The sequence below is a fragment of the Pomacea canaliculata genome, linkage group LG2 (genome assembly GCF_003073045.1).
Source record: "Pomacea canaliculata isolate SZHN2017 linkage group LG2, ASM307304v1, whole genome shotgun sequence".
Lineage (NCBI taxonomy): Eukaryota > Metazoa > Mollusca > Gastropoda > Architaenioglossa > Ampullariidae > Pomacea > Pomacea canaliculata.
In genome coordinates this window covers 44,164,773-44,186,690 of record NC_037591.1, presented here as the reverse complement: position 1 = coordinate 44,186,690, position 21,918 = coordinate 44,164,773, and the positions used below count along the sequence as shown (strand labels likewise).

At 42.8% G+C, this 21,918-nt stretch overlaps 1 protein-coding gene across 2 annotated transcripts; it reads left to right on the top strand.

Moving 5' to 3' along the window:
* The first annotated feature begins 3,517 nt into the window (after positions 1 to 3,517).
* Positions 3,518 to 21,905, top strand: LOC112558214. 2 transcript variants are annotated; one of them, XR_003098096.1, is made up of 2 exons: positions 3,518 to 4,040; positions 14,981 to 21,905. XR_003098096.1 is itself a non-coding variant. In XM_025228534.1 (2 exons), the coding sequence occupies exons 1-2, from the start codon at positions 3,719 to 3,721 to the stop codon at positions 5,979 to 5,981; spliced, it is 336 nt and encodes a 111-aa protein (XP_025084319.1). In that variant the 5' UTR covers positions 3,518 to 3,718; the 3' UTR covers positions 5,982 to 6,131. The 2 variants fall into 2 exon arrangements, 1 of the variants encoding a protein (XP_025084319.1); XM_025228534.1 differs by lacking the exon at positions 14,981 to 21,905 and adding an exon at positions 5,968 to 6,131.
* Positions 21,906 to 21,918: the final 13 nt, after the last annotated feature.

Here is a 21,918-nt window from a genome sequence, read left to right as displayed (position 1 = left end):
CGTTGGAAACCTGCCACATGTGTAACACTTCGCTCTTCCTAGCGCTGCCTTTACAGCTTTACTCCCAGTGTCGTCACAACCCAAAGTAAACAACGACTGTGATGCTGCCTCCAACTCCAAACTACCGCTCTAGTAGTCGTGGTGGTAGACACTAGGTCCCCTTATAACGCTCTAGTAGTCGTGGTGGTAGACACTAGGTCACCTTATAACGCTCTAGTAGTCGTGGTGGTAGACACTAGGTCCCCTTATAACGCTCTAGTAGTCGTGGTGGTAGACACTAGGTCCCCTGATAACGGTCTAGAAGTCGTGGTGGTAGACACTAGGTCCCCTGATAACGGTCTAGTAGTCGTGGTGGTAGACACTAGGTCACCTTATAACGGTCTAGTAGTCGTGGTGGTAGACACTAGGTCACCTTATAACGCTCTAGTAGTCGTGGTGGTAGACACTAGGTCCCCTGATAACGGTCTAGTAGTCAGGGTGGTGGACACTAGGTCCCCTGATAACGGTCTAGTAGTCAGGGTGGTGGACACTAGGTCCCCTTATAACGGTCTAGTAGTCGTGGTGGTAGACACTAGGTCCCCTGATAACGGTCTAGTAGTCAGGGTGGTAGACACTAGGTCCCCTGATAACATTGGTCAACAAATTGTTACAAAAGTCATGATACTGAAAAAATAATAATTTCTTATCAATGTTTATGTGCTCAACACGAATATGACAATTAAAATGCAAAATTGGCTCTAGCTGTTTTACATCTGCAATAATGATTGTGTCCACAACGAAGTGCATGCTAATAGTAATTGACCTCTGGTTAACACCTGTAAACAATCAAGTCATAGACTGTTAACACCTGTAAACAATCAAGTCATAGACTGTTAACACCTGTAAACAATCAAGTCATAGACTGTTAACACCTGTAAACAATCAAGTCATAGACTGTTAACACCTGTAAACAATCAAGTCATAGACTGTTAACACCTGTAAACAATCAAGTCATAGACTGTTAACACCTGTAAACAATCAAGTCATAGACTGTTAACACCTGTAAACAATCAAGTCATAGACTATATCTTAGATATCTGTGTCTGTCTCTTGCACAGCTGTTCGGGAGCATCTCTGGGGAGTGTCCAGCAGCAGTCAACCAGCATGGTAGTGGACAATTTTCTTTTTTCAGTTTCTGTGATATGTTGATAAAAACGTTGTCCATGTTCATCACCACCCATGCCGCAGTTGTCAGGAAAGAAATCCAGATGGGAATGAAGTGGGTCTGTAGAGACACATGGCAGCCACGTTTGTGACACTGTATCAGCATGTCTTCCACTAGTTCCTTGTAGTTTTCTGTCCTAACCAAGTTTGCAGACACCAGGCGAAAAACATTTCCTGCTTGTTTCACATCCCCCATGCAAGCAAGCCGTTGAACCGGTCATCTTTGAAGAACTCTCGAATCTGAGGACTGACAAAACTCTCTCTTTAATCTTTGCCTCGCTGAGTCTAAGGAATTGTTCATGCAGGTATCGGAAAGCTGGCAAAGTCCGGCCCATGGCTTTCACGAACTTCTTTAAACCTAGTTTGATGTGAGGGGGGGGGGGGGTATAGCAGGCTCTTGTGAGCCTCCACCAGAGCTGGGTTTCGGATATTCTTCCCTCCACCTGCTACATTTTGTCGGTGGGTTCATTCCTACCGCAAGTAGTGCAGGTCCCTTGCTCAGTTATCCTACTCACATAGAAAGACACGTAGTTGCTGTCTCCCTGCTGCAGTCCCGTTCATAGGGCAACTGTCTTCAAATCACCACAGGTGGCTGTACTTGTTGTACTCCATGGAATTTAGTCGCTGCTTTCAGTTATCCTAGTCTCTTTCATGTGGACAGCATGCACTATTGGAACAGATGGAAGACGGTTTGCATTGTGCAAAAGCAGTTTGGGAGAGTTTACAAATAGTCGTCAGGGTTAAAATCTTGATCACTGCATGCTGACTGAGCAGGACAAGAACAGGTCGCCTTGCCCTCGTCCTCCTCATCAGAATCAAAAGAATATTCTGCTGGTGGTTCTGGAATAAGAAGTCCCTCTGGTCTGAACTGGTCTCAATGCAGACGAAAAGTTGGTGTAGAATATTCTCCACTTCCTTTGCTTCCCCATGCCACCGGAAAAAGGAGAAAGAAACAGTCATTTGTGTGGCTGCTTGGCTGTCTCCACACCAGGCGGACTACAAACGGCATTGATGATCTGTTACCATTCACCCACTGTGAAAGTTGTTACACATGTAACACAACATATACACGGGGCCCAAGGCTTGTCGTGGTCTTGTATCCGAAGTAAAGATGATTTGCCTTCTTCACTAGAGATGTGATACTTTTCTTCTGGTTGACAAGTGTCGCTTGCCCGCAACTACAGCCAACTGCCCCCGGTGTTAGCGCACTTTGGTGCCATTATTGCTGTGTATTGTAACTAAACAGATAAAATAATAACAGTTTATGTAACAGTAGTTTAAACTGTATCATACCAAGTTATCTAACCCTGCAGGGATTTTCTCCGGGTATGGCACCCGTTTACAGACAAATCGTTTTAGTGACGAGGCCTTGGTTGCCGACCCGGGGTACAGTCCCACACACTTGGCGATGTCGGGTGCTTACTGTAAACCTTCATTTGGGTGACTACAAGGACGACCAGGTGTAGACATTACATGCCCTTGCTAGAATTCTCCGGTATTTTTAAGATTTAGCAAGAAAGAGCACTTCAAGATGGTGCTGTACAGGTCAGTCGATTGTACAGAACACTCAGGTTAAAATACTCCTGTAGCTCATCTCACTACTTAGCGCAGAGATGAAGTCTTGGTTACAACTATAAACACAAACACTAGGCGTTTAGAATGATGATTATTTATCTGTCACCTACCTATGCGTGGCACTGTGTCAGAGATACATAGTAGTAGGTGCGAGGAGTGTAACATTTATGTAGCATCTGCTTGTCCAGTAGCAATGTGCGAAAATGTTGACGATAACACATCTCAGTAACACCACAGACATCTTGCATCATCACTCATTAACTTATTCACAGCAGCATCGACACAACGACATATCAACACTAAGCTCTATAAAATACAGACATCCCAGACAACCTGTAGCTTGACTCATTCACTCATACACATCGATATTGACAACGACTTCTACCGTAACATTCAGAGAAAAGTCACAGACATCTTGCATCCACAACAAGAAAATGAAATTTAAGCTTGTAGAGAAGCATCAGATGTCGCAGATATCTTGAGTTATGACTGATACACAAATATTTACTTAATCTTTCTCTCTCGTGCGCGCGCGTACACACACAAATCGAATCCTGACTCAGTCACTCAAACACAAATGTTAATCCTTGACTTACTCCCTCTCTCGTCCTCCCCCCTCAACACACATATGCCTCGACTTTGGGCTCATTCACTTTCCTCTCTCTCAAACACACACACACTCACGGACTGTACAGACTGCACCACACACACGTGGCGAGCGCGCGGCTGGCATCGGCCGTGGGAAAGTCAGGTCCGGGTTTTTGCAGCAGATCGTGCGGGTTACGAGCTTTTGGCGGCCGCCGGGTGTGGGTAGCGACCTCTCGCCAAACTGGAGTGAGTGCTCGGGGCCCGACATGCCCATGGTGGCGCTAATGATCTCACCTCGCTCCTTTCGTCTGCGCTGTCATTGTTGTGCTTTGTCACGGCATATGCGGAGAGCATGCTTGCTCTTACCTCTCTCCTGCTGGCTGTACTCAACCTCATTCTCCTCACAGACATCATGCGCTCCAAGGTGGCCGACACGCGACCGAGCAGCCCGGCCAAGACTGACGCAATGAAAGTTAGCGGCGGGCGGCCCACAGCTCGCACACTCGGCGCACCTTCCTTGAGACTGCCAGCACGTACACTCAGCGCTGTTGTCGTCTCCGCTGACGCTAGCGACGATGAGGATGCTACGTCACAGGAATTAGGCAGCGGCACCTACGTTGACGCACCGCCAGCACCACAGTTGTCTGAAGATGTTGTCGTACACACACTGCAAGGTGAGTGAAGCTCCGCTCACCTGTTGTTTGCATTGCATTTTATCTCCCTTGTCATCCCCCTCCATTCAGCCCCCTTCCCACAAGACACGCAGACACGCACAACCAGGCACAGACACAGAAACACAGACACAGACACACACAGGTACATACAGACACACACAGACACACAGACACACACACACAGACACACAGACACAGACACACACACAGGTACATACAGACACACACAGGTACACACACAGACACACAGACACAGACACACACACAGACACACACACAGGTACATACAGACACACACAGGTACACACACAGACACACAGACACAGACACACACACAGACACACACAGGTACACACACAGGTACATACAGACACACACAGGTACACACACAGACACACAGACACAGACACACAGACACAGACACACACAGGTACACACACAGGTACAGACACACACAGGTACACACACAGACACACAGACACAGACACACAGACACAGACACACACAGGTACACACACAGGTACATACAGACACACACAGGTACACACACAGACACACAGACACAGACACAGACACACAGACACAGACACAGACACACAGACACACACAGACACACAGACACAGACACACACAGGTACACACACACAGACACACACACAGACACACAGACACAGACACACAGACACACAGACACACACACAGACACACACACAGACACACAGACACAGACACACACAGGTACACACAGACACAAGCAGGCGCACACACACAGACACACACATTGAATGTGCATCCTCATCTCAGGGTTGCACTTGTCGTCAGCACTTGTTGACTGTTTCTGATACTGTCGTCAAAGTCACAGAGTTTGGGTTTTCTAGTGTGGCCGTCTGTATTCTCACTACTGCCGTCCCCACTTTCATCCACCCTGTGTTCGTCCTCCCGTCTGTATTCTCACTACTGCCGTCCCACTTTCATCCACCTGTGTTCGTCCTCCCGTCTGTATTCTCACTACTGCCGTCCCCACTTTCATCCACCCTGTGTTCGTCCTCCCGTCTGTATTCTCACTACTGCCGTCCCCACTTTCATCCACCCTGTGTTCGTCCTCCCGTCTGTATTCTCACTACTGCCGTCCCCACTTTCATCCACCCTGTGTTCCTCCTCCTGTCTGTATTCTCACTACTGCCGTCCCCACTTTCATCCACCCTGTGTTCCTCCTCCTGTCTGTATTCTCACTACTGCCGTCCCCACTTTCATCCACCCTGTGTTCCTCCTCCTGTCTGTATTCTCACTACTGCCGTCCCCACTTTCATCCACCCTGTGTTCGTCCTCCCGTCTGTATTCTCACTACTGCCGTCCCCACTTTCATCCACCCTGTGTTCCTCCTCCTGTCTGTATTCTCACTACTGCCGTCCCCACTTTCATCCACCTGTGTTCCTCCTCCTGTCTGTATTCTCACTACTGCCGTCCCCACTTTCATCCACCCTGTGTTCCTCCTCCTGTCTGTATTCTCACTACTGCCGTCCCCACTTTCATCCACCCTGTGTTCGTCCTAGTGTCTGGACATCTGTGGCAGTGGCGGTGTGTATTTTCACCAATGTCACGCCCTCTTTCAACCACTGGGGTTAGTGTCCCTGATCCCTTTCCTCAGCGGGTATCAAATCGTATTTTCTGTCATCCCTGCCCTCGATGACAGTTTGGCTGGTACTCAAGAATGTGGCTGTATGTGAACTGGTAAAGGGTTACATCTCAATGATCAGCTTTCTTTACTCCTGCCGTAGGAGAATTCAACAGGCGCTGTACGCCAAAACTGTCTTCGTGCAGGGAGAAGCCTTAGTATTGATGGTATTGACCTAAAGAATAATTATTGACAATAATTATTGAACAATCCCCCTTGTTTAGTACAGAAAGAGATACGAATTTTTTTCAGATCGAATTTCTTGAACGTGAGTGACTCAGCGAAAGACCAGCGACCACCGGGGTGTTTGAAGTAGCACCCGACCATTAGTACAAACACATCAGTGCCTAACCTTAGCTGCCTGCGCTTGGACAAGCACGAACATTCCCATGATTTCTTTTTTCTAGCTCAGAAAGATTGGATTGAAAGGTTGTTGTTTTTACACACCTAAAGGTGACAGATGTTCTTGGACGAGCGGTAACCTCCCCATGAAATTCATGTTTTTATATAAGATTGGATCGAGAGGTCGTTGGGGAGTAAGATGTTATACCCTCAGTTTTAGGACTATACTTGTCTCCTCTTTCCACCTTTCCTTTATGGAACATTCTACGGAGTAAGGTACACAAACAATAGATGTGGATCAGAAGTTCGCTGCACCATATGACTTTGGAACCGTTTGCGCTCCGGCAGCCTCATACGTCGCTTGTCTGACCACTCGGCTGTCCGGTCTTCTATACAATGTAGGCTGGAAGAAGACACGAGCAAAAACTGAAAGAGCAGACCCTGTAGATTCCTTATTGGAGTTTTGCACACAAACCTCTCTGCGTGTGAACTAGTTAGTTTACCTGCCTACGTGAATGGGCAGTAAACATTACATCCGATATAAATATGCTTGTCATCAACGTTCAATGTTGACGTTTGAAAAGCCTCGTCAGAGTGTCAGTGTTACAATGCAGCTAATGAGGTTGAGTGTCAGCGTTACAATGCAGCTAATGAGGTTGAGTGTCAGCGTTACAATGCAGCTAATGAGGTTGAGTGTCAGTGTTACAATGCAGCTAATGAGGTTGAGTGTCAGCGTTACAATGCAGCTAATGAGGTTGTCAGCGTTACAATGCAGCTAAAGAGGTTGAGTGTCAGCGTTACAATGCAGCTAATGAGGTTGAGTGTCAGCGTTACAATGCAGCTAATGAGGTTGAGTGTCAACGTTACAATGCAGCTAAAGAGGTTGAGTGTCAGCGTTACAATGCAGCTAATGAGGTTGAGTGTCAGCGTTACAATGCAGCTAATGAGGTTGAGTGTCAGGGTTACAATGCAGCTAATGAGGTTGAGTGTCAGGGTTACAATGCAGCTAATGAGGTTGAGTGTCAGCGTTACAATGCAGCTAATGAGGTTGAGTGTCAGCGTTACAATGCAGCTAATGAGGTTGAGTGTCAGCGTTACAATGCAGCTAATGAGGTTGAGTGTCAGCGTTACAATGCAGCTAATGAGGTTGAGTGTCAGGGTTACAATGCAGCTAATGAGGCTGAGTGTCAGCGTTACAATGCAGCTAATGAGGCTGAGTGTCAGGGTAAGAAAGCAGCTGAGGTTACAATGCAGCTAAAGAGGTTGAGTGTCAACGTTACAATGCAGCTAAAGAGGTTGAGTGTCAGTGTTACAATGCAGCTAAAGAGGTTGAGTGTCAGCGTTACAATGCAGCTAATGAGGTTGAGTGTCAGCGTTACAATGCAGCTAATGAGGTTGAGTGTCAGCGTTACAATGCAGCTAATGAGGTTGAGTGTCAGGGTTACAATGCAGCTAATGAGGTTGAGTGTCAGCGTTACAATGCAGCTAATGAGGTTGAGTGTCAGCGTTACAATGCAGCTAATGAGGTTGAGTGTCAGCGTTACAATGCAGCTAATGAGGTTGAGTGTCAGCGTTACAATGCAGCTAATGAGGTTGAGTGTCAGGGTTACAATGCAGCTAATGAGGCTGAGTGTCAGCGTTACAATGCAGCTAATGAGGCTGAGTGTCAGGGTAAGAAAGCAGCTGAGGTTACAATGCAGCTAATGAGGCTGAGTGTCAGGGTAAGAAGCAGCTGAGGTTACAATGCAGCTAAAGAGGTTGAGTGTCAGTTTACAATGCAGCTTTGAGTGGTTGAGTGTCAACAATGCAGCTAAAGAGGTTGAGTGTCAGTGTTACAATGCAGCTAAGGGTTGAGTGTCAACGTTACAATGCAGCTAATGAGGTTGAGTGTCCAGGCAGCTAAAGAGGTGAGTGTCAGTTACAATGCAGCTAAAGAGGTGAGTGTCAGGGTTACAATGCAGCTGAAGTGTTCAATTCAATGCAGCTAATGAGGTTGAGTGTCAGGGTTACCATGCAGCTAATGAGGTTGAGTGTCAGTGCAGCTAAAGAGGTTGAGTGTCAATGCAGCTAATGAGGTTGAGTGTCAAATGCAGCATTTTGAGTGAGGTGTTAAATGCAGCTAATGAGGTTGAGTGTCAGGGTGAGCAGTAACGTTGAGTGTCAACGTTACAATGCAGCTAATGGTTGAGTGTCAGTGTTACAATGCAGCTAATGAGGTTGAGTGTCAGGGTTACAATGCAGCTAAAGAGGTTGAGTGTCAGGGTTACAATGCAGCTAAAGAGGTTGAGTGTCTGGGTTACAATGCAGCTAATGAGGTTGAGTGTCAACGCGTTACAATGCAGCTAATGAGGGTTGAGTGTCAGGGTTGAGTGTCAATGCAGCTAATGAGGTTGAGTGTCAGCCGTTACAATGCAGCTAATGAGGTTGAGTGTCAGGGTAGAAAAGCAGCTGAGGGTTCAATGCAGCTAATGAGGTTGAGTGTCAGTATGGTACAATGCAGCTAATGAGGTTGAGTGTCAGGTTACAATGCAGCTAAAGAGGTTGAGTGTCAGGGTTACAATGCAGCTAATGAGGTTGAGTGTCAGGGTTACAATGCAGCTAATGAGGTTGAGTGTCAGTTACAATGCAGCTAATGAGGTTGAGTGTCAGGGTTACAATGCAGCTAATGAGGTTGAGTGTCAGTTACAATGCAGCTAAATGAGGTTGAGTGTCAGGGTTACAATGCAGCTAATGAGGTTGAGTGTCAACGTTACAATGCAGCTAATGAGGTTGAGTGTCAGGGTTACAATGCAGCTAATGAGGTTGAGTGTCATTACAATGCAGTAATGAGGTTGAGTGTCAGTTACAATGCAGCTAATGAGGTTGAGTGTCAGTTACAATGCAGCTAATGAGGTTGAGTGTCAGGGTAAGAAAGCAGCTGAGGTTACAATGCAGCTAATGAGGTTGAGTGTCAACGTTACAATGCAGCTAATGAGGTTGAGTGTCAGGGTAAGAAAGCAGCTGAGGTTACAATGCAGCTAATGAGGTTGAGTGTCAACGTTACAATGCAGCTAATGAGGTTGAGTGTCAGTGTTACAATGCAGCTAATGAGGTTGAGTGTCAGGGTTACAATGCAGCTAATGAGGCTGAGTGTCAGGGTAAGAAAGCAGCTGAGGTTACAATGCAGCTAAAGAGGTTGAGTGTCAGGGTTACAATGCAGCTAAAGAGGTTGAGTGTCAGGGTTACAATGCAGCTAAAGAGGTTGAGTGTCAGTGTTACAATGCAGCTAATGAGGTTGAGTGTCAGGGTTACAATGCAGCTAATGAGGTTGAGTGTCAGTGTTACAATGCAGCTAATGAGGTTGAGTGTCAGGGTAAGAAAGCAGCTAAGGTTACAATGCAGCTAATCAAGACTGTAGACTTCGAGAACGAGCATAGCCAGTGTAATAGTGGACTATACTAAGACATCTGATGCCATGTTATGCTTGGAAAGACGAGAAATGGTGCGTCAGGCAGTGGGAAGCTTCATTAAAGGCTCCAAAGTGAGTAGTAGCTTCCAACATCTTCATCTTTAGCTATAGTCTTGACGGTGTGTATTATTATTGTAACTCTAATGCAAACCAGTCCTGTGTTAGGAGAGTGTAGCTGGATAAAAAAAGTTCTTTCTTTACAGTTTCTACTTGGACATATTCTTAATTTGTTTAAGTCCTTCAAATCAGATCAAATCAAATCAGACTTTATTGTCTGTCGAGGAGACCCAGGACAGAAATTTGTCTTTTGCTCACAAGGGCAGGTATACATACTCACACAGACATCCACACACACAGTTAGGAGCATACATTGTTATGGTAGTTTGGATCTCCGTCAAATGGTCAAGGAAATTTCAATGCTTTATATTCCTTGTATATATTAAAAAAAATTCTTTGGCATTGCAGATTGCAACGAAATGTGTCTGAACTGCATTTTCTTCATCCTCCTAGTACTTTGTCAGCTGATACTACTATCTGTTCATCACCTGCAGGCAAACAACATTACAAATTGTCATCTATGTCATCTATTGGCTAGAAATCCCTGCATTTCATTAATTATTTAGACTGAGTGCAGAGAGCTCGTCTTGTTTGTTTAGGAGCGCACATTCAGCAAGGTGAAGGCTGATAATGGATGTCAGCACCCTCTCCTCTTCAGTCTCTGTTTGATTCCTCCTGAGTCCTTGTGCCTTTATTTAGGATGGTGATGGCTGCTGGCACGAAGGACCTCTGGTAGGCAGCTTTCCGTACACGTGGCACTTTGTAGCGCGTGCCTGAGGGCAACAGTTGGAAGTTGGGAAGTTAAGTCCTTGGTGGTTCTTTTTAGATGAGAGAGAAATGGAAAACTCAATAAAAGAGGGAGAAAACATACGATTCAAACATAAAATGTTCGTATATATGCGATCCGATGTCACATCAATTCTAGTATCACATATAATATATCACCGATAAGCAACACATTAGGATAAAAAATGTAGTGTTACTTTTTATCTTTTTAAACAAAGATAGAAAAGTCAAAAGCCTTTTGGTGACATTCAGAATGCCCTAAAAGATAATTTGTGAAAGCATTGGATGTGAACATATAAGCGAATAATGAAATTTATTATCAGCCTCCACTAGATCGCAGATTGGTCAGTGTGTCATAAAAATGTATAACTTGAACAGGAGTATTTTATTATAATAATAAAAAGTGTTGTCTTCTACTGACAACACGTAGCAGAATTCCCTACTACAGCAACTCTCGGCATACTGCCTACCTAGAACCCCGACTTCAAACCCTAAAACGAAGTGTCAGCGCGGATAGAAGACTTGACCTGTGGGAAGTGTCAGGGTGAAGTTAACCCTAACCCAGACTTTCTGTGGAGAGTTCAAGGATAGCATAGTAGTCTTAGGGTAAGGGTCAGCTTTCTCTGTGGGGAGTGCCATGGCAGTCTGGTAAATAGTATGCTCGTTGATGGGAGACCTGCTTGAACCTATGGTAAAAATAAACTCTCTGGTCACCCAAGGTGAGAGGTAGACTTTATCTGCTGGGTAGTATCGTGGTTAGGGTAGGGGCTTGACTTTATTTGGTGGTAAGGTTAGGACTTAGGGTAAGTGCACTGATACGATTTGTTGTTAAAAGAATGTAGTACTTCACTTTCCATGCAGAATTATCATGCAAATATTTAGTCAAGATGATGGTGTCGTCTTGACCACACACACCCCGAGATAATAGTAATACTGGAATATCTCCCCTATTTACAAGATACTCGTTGGGATAAGTCTTTATGGTTTTCTATAAATTTTTATTTCTAAAACATAGTTACAACCTATGAGTTTGAGAAAACAGATTATAGAATTAGTACATAGCCCAAGAACAATAGAAAACAAATATCTCTTTTTAACCTAGCTTGTTTAAATATTCGATTGATGACCCTGTACCACAAATGAACTCCTACTTTCTTTTATCAGCAAATGGTAGCTGTAACCCCCCTTCTCTCTCACACAATCTTTTTTTGTAAAAGAACTTCTCTGTGTCAATGGCTTTGGAATTTGTTTGGCTTCAGCAAAGTGTCGGCACAAGAACATGTTTTTAGGAACCTTTCAAACAAAGACTTACAGACTGTTTCCAACAAGAATGGTACAATGATATATGCACAAGTGAAAGACTTGAGCTGTATTCTAGTTTTAAGAGCTACGTACAACCTGAGAGATATGTAAATATACTGAGAATTCGCTGTTTTAGACAAACATTTATTAAGGTTAGATGTGGAGTATCATCCATCAATGTACATCGATATCGCTACAAAACTGATGTATCTCCCAGTATGTTGTTGCCCCTGGTGCAAGACTGAGATGGAAGATGAAGTGCATGTGTTGTTCGATTGTGCTGCCTATGACAGTTATAGAGCGACAGTTGATGTCCTAACATCTACAGTGCCATATACACAGGGCAATGATGGAATATCGCAAGTTTTTACAGATAGCTCGGAAACAACAATAAAACAAATATCAAGATTTTTGTATCTTGTATTTAAAACTAAGAATGAAATAAGTTCTTGAAGAAATGCTAATGTGCATTGATTAGTGATTTATTAGGAATATCGCTAATGATGTTTTTTTTTTTTTTGTTTGAAATTGTCTAACCTCCGTGAAACAAACCAGGTGGTTTATTCAATAAAGAATTCGTTCGTTCGTTCGTTCGTTCTCAATCACTCACAGGGAGAGAGAGAAAAGAAAAAAGTTGTAATTTGCCTTAATTACAAATTGCTTTCTGTATGCAAATGCACGAGCGTTTGAAGTTAAATGCCTTGTTCTTTTTAATCCTTTGATCTTTTATCAAGGTCTTTATATTACTTCTCTTATCACGTCTGACCATTTTATTATCTTTTCGTCTGTTATCACATCTGACTTATATGATGGCGTCTGTTAACACTTCGAACCATTTGCTAATCCTAGACATTGATCGTTAATCTCGTCTGATCATTACAAAATCTTCTTGTCTGACCGTTTTGTGCATGCTTTATGCGTCATGCTAATTTTAGCGGCCGACACCCAAGGCGGCTAATGACATCCACATACCCAGCCCCTAAGGAAATGAGGGCTGACTGCCAACCATTCTGGCCTTGAAGAGAGGTTAAGCTAATAGTGCCGACGGCCAAGCACTTCAACATCTGGAATCAGCATGCTGCTGAGGGGCCAGGCTTGAAGAGAGGAGCGAACTGAGAAGGGGGGACAGCGGCTGGAGTGGGGGAACAGGTGGAGGAGTTGTAGCTGTTGGCAGCACGTCTGGAACCTTGAAAACAGCTGGTGTAGTCGCTGACACCCAAGACGGCTGTAGTCAGATGGAAAGTCCTTCTACTGGATCCACCAGAAGTCTTCAATCAGTAATGATATTAAATAAATGAATGAATGAATGGAAGGGCCAATGAATGAATGTTAAGGCAACGTGGACAAAGTTACATTATGTTTTTTCTTCATAAGAGACACTGTAAATGTCTCAGAAAGATGTCGGCTTACAAAGAACTTCACATAACAAAAATCAGCCACATGCTTAAATGCTCGAAACTACTGCCACTTTGTTTGGTGTAAACATTTCTTGTGCAGGAAAGATCGAGTCTGGTGTGAGTACTGCAAAGGTGTGCCAAGTGCTGATGCAGAATACACGGACTGGGCGGCTTTTATAAGAACTGAGTGACGAGCAAGTTGATATAAAGGAGCCCTTTAATATTGCAAATAAGAAAAGACTATATTATGGTATTTAAAGAAGATTGTTTAATATGTCATTGATAAACAAGGTGATTAGGGTATCCCTAATTAAGACCAAGTTGATATAAAGGTTTCTATGACTTAAAGACACTACCTTAATCTCCCTTTGATAACCAACGGTTAGGTTTATGAGATTAATTTCGTGGAACATCGAGCACATAATTTAGCAGGTCTTTATATTTCTGTCTGTGTGTATGTGTTCGTGTGTGTGTGTGTGCTGTCCCTGTTCACTTGTTCAATGTCGAATGTAAGGGGAGCTTTCTAGAACAATTCTGGAGGAATCTGTGCGGAGTAACTTTGTATGCGTTGTCTTATGTTGTGGTTTGAAATGTCTGAAGTGGCACTCGCGATGGACACTGGTCGAACTACTAAATATTTTATGTCCTTAAAACTGCCATAACTCACTGAATATTCGGAGGTGATCCGAACTTGCGAAGCTGGAAAGGCTTTGGGTGTGACTAAATGAGAGTTGTGATTTGCCAGGTTGTAGTCTTTGGACAAGTATGGCGGCTGTCAACTGCCTGGCATTCTTGATGCACGTGTACAATATAGTCGTCAGCCTTACTTTCTACTACACAGACACCTGACATACATAAAGATACCAGATCAAACAAATTGAGCAACTCCAATAGATGATTTCTACCTATGGTTACAAGTCTACAAAATGGCGACTTTGCTTAGTATTTGCTTTTGTATCAGGATATATCCCACTGTAAGATTTAGAATCTGCTGGAATTTTTATTGCTTTAAATGCAGGCTGATGTGTGCGAAGATTGAGGTTTCTAGACCGCCTTCCCCTACATCTCCCACTGTTAACATAACACCGAGTGTTGGGGGAAGAGAAGGGCCAGACCCGGAGCTTTCAGTAAGCAGTATACCGCGGAAATCAGAGCACCAGAAAGGGTCTGACTGTCGTATTTGCCATGTTATTGCGATGAACCTCGATTACGAGATGAGAGAACTGCAAGCCTTATCAGCAGTGTGCATTGCGTGCAGCGTTCTCAGTACAACTCGGCCCACAATGCAGCAGTTCTTCGGTCAGAGCTAGCGCAAAGACAGAGATATGTTTACATATATACATACAGAGATAGAAACAAAGATATATATATATACAGGGCTAGTGGCAAAGTTATAGATATCTTTATATACAGGGCTCAAAACAAAGACATAAATAATATATATATACGGTTAGCGGCAAAGACAGATATATGCAAAGCGTCCGGTATCTACCAGCGAGCCGTTTCTGTTCACTCCTTTGGAACTCATTTTCTTAACTGACAGGGTGGTTTTGTTGCTGGTGATCCCTGCACCTGTGGGTTTCAAGAAAAACATATTACCACAATGCCTGCTGGAAAATCTAATGGGTACAAATCCAGACATTTATTATGAAGTAACCATTCCTTGACTGATAATCTGACGACTAGTATTGTAAACTAATGGGTACAATTCCAGTCATTCATCACCATTTACTCATTCCCTGATGTCAATATGATGTTGCTGTTGACGCCTACGAGCATGATGATGTTGTGATGTCGATGTTGTTGTCTATGACATTGATGGTGATATAGGACATTTGTGATGTGCTGACAATGTCTCTGAGTAAGATTTTCTGGCGCCGTGAAAGAGAGGGATAACCATGAACATTATGATGCAGATGATCTTTTGTTACAGAGGATAAGAGGAGCAGAGTGGAAAAATCCTGCTGCAGGATGGGCAAGGTAGCTGCAGCACATGACCTACACTGCAACGTCCAGGTACACGTAGAGAAGCTGAGATTTCGCACCCACCCGGATAAGACACGACACACTCATGGCGGGCTCACTCGCCAACAAGGTCGACTTCCTATCCGCCTAAGAATAGACTTTAGACGATGTATTATCTCCAAACCTCTTGTCTTTCATAAATGTTGCTATGGTTATACCAGTGCCAGAAATGATCGTCTTCGATGGATGAACCAGCGCAAAGGGAAATCTGTAGGAAGTCACGACATTGCCTGGCGCCACCTGCACAGTTAGTACAATGACAAGGAGGACACTTGATGTCCTGTCTGTGTCCCAACAATGCAAGGGACATAATGTCGACCCACTTGTCTGGACTGGTGCTAGAAACATAATTACAAAGAGACTGCGGTCTGGTGCTACCTCTGTGTACTGGCCTTGTGCTATCGCCATGGTTACTGACATGATGGTGAGAACATTCTCAGGTCCCATGATGCTGACATGATGAAGAGAAGACTCTTTAGCTAGCGTCACGGAGGCGAAACGATATTTACAAATGACTAATATTATATGCAGCTGTTCTTGCTATATTCATACGGGTGACTGAACGAAAGTAAGTTATGAAATACGAAATTATCTGCGCCTGGAAAGCTCAGTGACTTGGTGTTCAGTGAATTCAACTGCCAAACACAAGGTCCTTGGTTCTAGACTCCCCCAAACCTGTGCTTGAAAAGTTTGTTTCATCCAGCATGGGGAGAATAAAGACTGGAGAACTCCCCTGACCCCCAGGGTAGATGTACAAGCACATGTAGATAAAGACTGCAGAGGGAGAAAAAGGGGCTACAACCCTGCATTCCACACCTTGTGTCCTAGACAGAACCTCTTATTGTTTACTGAATCTTCGTCTTTTGCATTTTGGGGTTAGGAGTCACGGAAAATATTCAGCGAAATTATCGGAATCTGTTTTTAAATTGCTGTATGCTACGAATGGTTTATCACTTGCACGTGCCTATACTGTTGAGGGTATGATAGTATGATACAGAAGGACTGTTCGTCCCTCGGACCTTGCAAGTCTGTAGTGAATTCATTTGTTCTCCTAGACAGCTTTCTTGTCTTCGTAGCTGTAAACTCGCAGTTTTACGTGTCAGAAACAAACAGGAAGGCAACATATAAGTACAAGATATGTACAAGTGTTCACTGAGTGTATAAAGGTTATAGGCTAGATATATGAAAGTACATTTTAGACAATTGTTTTGGGTTGGTATCAGACCGACATTTTAGGGGGCATAGGCATTTTAGGGTGTGGTCTCTTTGTTGTCCGCTAATTGTTCAGTCTCTTGCGTAAAAAGTTATCCGTGATTATTTTCTAAGACCAAAGGTTCTGGTTGCTGTAAGTAGAAGCTTGTGTCAAAGGTGCTCGTTACTAAGTGAGTACTTCTTCACACATCCAAACTGTGACCAATTTTATTGCAAACATAGAAAATAACCTGTTTTATTTCCAAAGAATTTCGCTTTGACGATTCAGAAAGATGTGAAGTTGTAAAATATGAGGCGACCTGTGGAAACTCATTTCTGTTTTACAACTCACCACACATATACATACATACATCTATATAGAGAGCATTATCAGATTATTTAGTAATGTGCAATTCTTTATTTTCTGCTGACTTGATATTTAAATATATATATATACTTATTTATACATTAGCTTTATTTGCTATTTTACTTTATTTCAGTTTTAACAGAATTTCTGTAGATCAATACTCTATCACTTCAGTATTTTTAGTAGTTTATTCTTCTCTTTTTTTAAAGTTGATATCAGTCAATACTTGGTTATACTTCACCATTTAAAGTATGTGTGTATATATATATACACACACACATGGATAGTATATGTTTCTTTGTAAATGAGTGTCTTAGTTTCAAAATACTTCTCGGAATGAATCAGTAAGCAAAACGACTGTCGAACTGTGGTTTGTAGCTAGGGGGGTGTTCATGACAAACAACAAAAACTAAAATAATATACAAACTTGCTCGACCTTGACCGAACGGTCGTAATAACTGTGCAGGTTCATGTCCCTCTAACAAATGTTAGGGTTAAGGTTAGGGTTAGTGGCTTCTGTGCTTTCTTACATTTCTATATTCACATTTGGTTTTATTCTAAAAGCCCAGGACTGCCAATCTGATATTAATTACACTACCAATCTGATGTTGAAGATGCCGCCAGTCTGATATTAAATCTTTTTTGTGTATTTACACTTTTCATGTATGTAGTTAATGACACCTGTTTTTATATAATTTTATGTGAAGTTGCACTTCCATATTCTTACTCAACTGTTTTGTATTCCTCATTAGAGTTGGTTGTATTCCTCACTGAAATAGAGTTTTTACTTGTACAGTTATATGTAAGTAATAGAATTTACTCCTGCACCTACATGTTTGCCTAAATTTTTTTTTATTTCTATAAAACTCTTTTGTGATGGCTAAGATAGCAAGATAATGGCTGCAGGCAGCCCCTGTATATTTATAACATGCTGTGGCTATGTGTAAGATGGCATTGGCTAGACAAAAAAAGGGGGGGGGGGAGTGAAGAGGAATCATAGAAAATAAGAGGAGAAATGTAGGGTTTTCGTGACTTAGCACAATAACATCTTATTTCTTTTCATTATGCTTCTTAAAAACTCATGCTACCTAACCACAAACAACACAATATACAAACTATTATAACTAATAATAGAAGCCACAAATTTGTGTTGCTGGTTTCGACCTCTTTCTCTTCATGGTGATGTTTGTATGCCTGTGTCAGTCTTAGAGCTAGTTCACTATTTCAGTCTGTATTTCCAGAAAGGAAAAGGGGTGTTCTCCAATATGTTAGGAAACATTATCTTGCGTCAAGTTGTTCTTCACCCAGATGTTTGGAAATACTATCTGGCATTCAGCTGTACCTTGCATTCCTTTCCTGTGGGCCTGAAATAGTTCTCGAATTTTACGAGATTTCATCAATGAGTATTCTTTCAGTATATCTTTTTACTACCTTGCCTACTAATAAAACATAAGTAAGTTGCCTGACATACTAATAAACTACAAATGTGAAGCAGTGAGTACTCTGCCCAAAGGGTCTAAATTGTCAACAGGCAACCACTGTACCACTGCAATAGATGATATTGCTCAATTGCTAAATACAAACTACCTTCTTTGAATAAGCCTAGGTATGTGACAGCTATGATTTTTCTACAATTGAATGCTAAAACATAATATCTGTTTTAAAAATTATGGTCTTGTGTGTTTTGAGTATGTTTTGCATCTATACATGTATGGGATATTGCTTGTAACACCCTTTTGAACTCAGTGTTCCTGTTTGTTGCTTGAATAACGGTATTATATTTGCCACAGAACCTTTGTTCATTAATTTAAGCTTCTTTAAGTGTTGTATGTCCCTAGAACTGTAATGCCACATGCCAAACGTTACTGTCAGTTATAAAGATTCCCCTGTGTATTTTTGGAACTTCTTTCAAGACTTTCTGAAAAATAAGGGATAGATTCTTCCCGGTCTGAACCCCATCTAGGCACTTGAGAGTTCTTTCTCTACTAAAAGCTGACCTTGTGGTCTATAACCCACTTGCTTAGGGTCGGAAATGGTGATTCGTTTATTCATGCAGGTGAATACTTGGTCAGCTTGTACAGGCTGTCAGGACGTCACAAAGGCGTTTCTTGAGCGATAGTAAACAAGTTCTTCATGTAGTCAGTCCATTCCTTTATACTTCACTACCTGCTTTGGCTTCAGCCTGTCGTGAAGAAACGTTTTAAGGAGGATTTTAGACACTGTCACTGTCGTTGCGGGTCACGTGACACTAACCATTGTAGCTTGTGCAGTTCTACTGTTGCCAGCAGGCAGGGTGGAGACCGTGGCTACTACATATTGGTTGCTCTTTTGAGATGGGTGCTCCCACACCCGTCTAATCTTGACGACTTTGGCTGCAGCCTCGCTTGCGACTTTCGAGGTAAAAGAGAAGAACACAGCACCAGTTATCGTCATTGCCATCTGTCGCCCATATGGGTTATGGTTACAGACCTTGCATTGTCTGTCGTCCATATTCATGTTAGAAACTTGGAACCCTCTTCGTGCTTATTGCAAAACCCTGTATATCTTCCTGTATATCTGTTTGTGTTACAAGCTTGGGAACCTCCACGTGTTGTTGTCTTCTACTTCATATTTCGTCTTGTTATATTCTAGCCGGAACACCCGGCGTTGTCCTTGTTATTTGTCCTGAGAACTCTTTCAGCTTTGATTTTATTGTCACCTTTTTATTAGCATCTTTAGTTGAATCATTAATAATCAATTGATGTGCGCAAACTCAGTGTAGGAAAGTTGTGAAAGGAGGACAGAAACTGAATGCTTATAATGAAGAGCGATGTTGCAATGGTACCAGCCCACGTGACTCATTCACTCGCAGTGCAGTCTTCCTTGCTCCTGTCCTATTTGTCATAGTGTTCTATACGGTACCCTGTCAAATGACCACAGTCAAATATTACTTTTACTGGTACAGCTACGTCAGGGTTAGGGTTACCCTTGCTCCTCTCCTATTTGTCACAATGTTCTATACGGTACCCTGTCAAATGACCACAGTCGAAAATTACTCTGGCTGTTATTTATTCTGTAGGATTAGAGTTCGCCCATTATTCTTAGAGGTAAAGTGAGGCAAAGAGGTAAAGTCCTTATATAATGTGTATAGTTATTTATACTTTTGAGACACCCCTTTAAAAAAAATGCTCCCCTCCTACATGTACCAACCAAGTATTTCCTGTAGATCAAAAGAATATTCCTGTCACGATTGATGAGTAACATACTGTACGGATTTGCATAATTTTCATACAGAACCGACACATCGCCTCGCTCTTCTTTAAAGATTAGACTACACGTGTGTAACGTTTGGGAAATGGGATTTCTGAGTTGTTAGAGTACTAGCATCCGAACCGAGAGACGCGCGGCTCGATACCCGTGTGGCGCTGCACACTTTTCTCAGTCGACCAGCAGTCTCCATATAGGAGGTAAGGTAGCGAGCGAGATGGACTACCCCCTCCCTCACATAATACTGCCCCGACAAAAGTGAGATTGAACACCTTACTTCACCCCACCAGCAACCTAAACAAAAAGTGTGTGTGCGGGGGGTGGGGGTGGGTAGAGGTGACCTATCCTTGACCTGTGGACTATTTACGTTACTTTATACTTGATTATATATATATAGCATTGATATACTTTAGCATAGATGCCGTTAATTACGCAGTTTTCTCTCATTCCTCTGGACACATAAAGGTTTACGTTGCGCTGACTTTCCTTTAGTAAACGAATCATAAGACAGTTCTTGTGAATGTGTATTTCTCAAGCAACTTTCTTTGCTCCTCGCAGCTATTTACTGATTATCCCCAGGTTTCTGTATCTGCACATTTGCACATTCCTTCCTAGTCATGCGATGGCTGTCCGAGAACACTAACTGACTATCTCTGTACAGTCGTGCCACAGTTTCTCAACATCTCTGAACATCACCTGTGTAGTTTCGGACAACTCCGTGTCTTTTATTTGTGGTTCAATAACTTTTGTACACTTCCCTTTGTAAAGTGTTTCGCTACTTGGGAGCATCTCTATATAGCAATCTAATAATTCTTGAACATTCCTTTAACTATGAATGGATTTGATTCCCTAAAATTACTCAAGCATAGCGTTGCAAGCATGGCTGAACTGTTGCAATCTGTTCCCAGTCGAGGTGACAGTTTTCCAGCGCCACTCTCCAGCAAGAACAAGTGTTACACACCTGTGTATGTTCTTCCTGTCATGCGGGTTATTATCGTGAACTGAAGGCAGCAACTCCTACCTCTCTTATAATCATTCACAATATTAGTTCTACCCTTGACACCTTTGCTGGTTTTGGCAAAGTCGCAAATAGGAACTCTTGTACCCCTCGAGAAAAGTATATGTTCAGCTGATTCTGTTCATTTTCCAGTTCTATTTACCACATTCAGGGTTAGCTTGTATGTCTTGCCATTGGTTGTAAACCAGAAATGCTTTATTTTTAGATTTACCTTCGGACCTATGTTACTACTAATGTTTGTAACTTGTGAGAAGCATACGACAGCCGTTTATTTCAGCACCAGCAACTTTACACAAGTGAAGATGTAATAACAATATTGGATAATAAGGTGTGCGTGCATGTACAGTCTATAACACAATGTCTACAGAAACACTATCACTTCCACACACGTGCAAAAGTATACAATACAATATAATGTGCGTACAGCACAATGCACTTAGCCTTAAGTTCGCCAGTCTTATTGTGGACAACAATCGCCAATGATGATTGGTCAGGGGGCTAGTATTATGGGAACTTTGTGTCGGCCTGTCGGCCATTGCCGTTAGGGCCAGGTCTTGGGATGTGATTAGAGTTCGAGCATTAAGGAGGCTGCTAGCCGAGATGCGGGCCCAATTAGCCAAAGATGATTTCCATTACACATAAAGTTAAAACTTGTCTAGAGGAGCGGTCTGGTAGACCTTACAACAGTTTCTTAATGGATGGTGCTTGAAGACCTGCAGTTGTCAGCTTCTGTAGGCCTCGTGGACAGTGCTACATGTATGCTGTATTCTGTCTGCTGTGATCTTGTGCATGTCAGTCTATTGTGAGTAGGACAACATGGCGAACATTGTGTAGAGGATGTACCAATACCTGACATTAGTCAACGTGAATGGTTCCGTAAAGTTAATTTTGTGGTAGATCTTCGCTATTCTTATAATGCTGCAATAATGCTAATGACAGGAAGAATATAGTCCATAGAGTGACAAGATTTTACTTGCTTAGTTTGAAGTGGTGTGTATGGCATTTTATTCCTCCCCTTTTTTTA

What these genes read in the sequence shown, in the direction of transcription:
- LOC112558214 (XM_025228534.1), top strand. Translation starts at nt 3,719, where the DNA reads ATGCTTGCTCTTACCTCTCTCCTGCTGGCTGTACTCAACCTCATTCTC.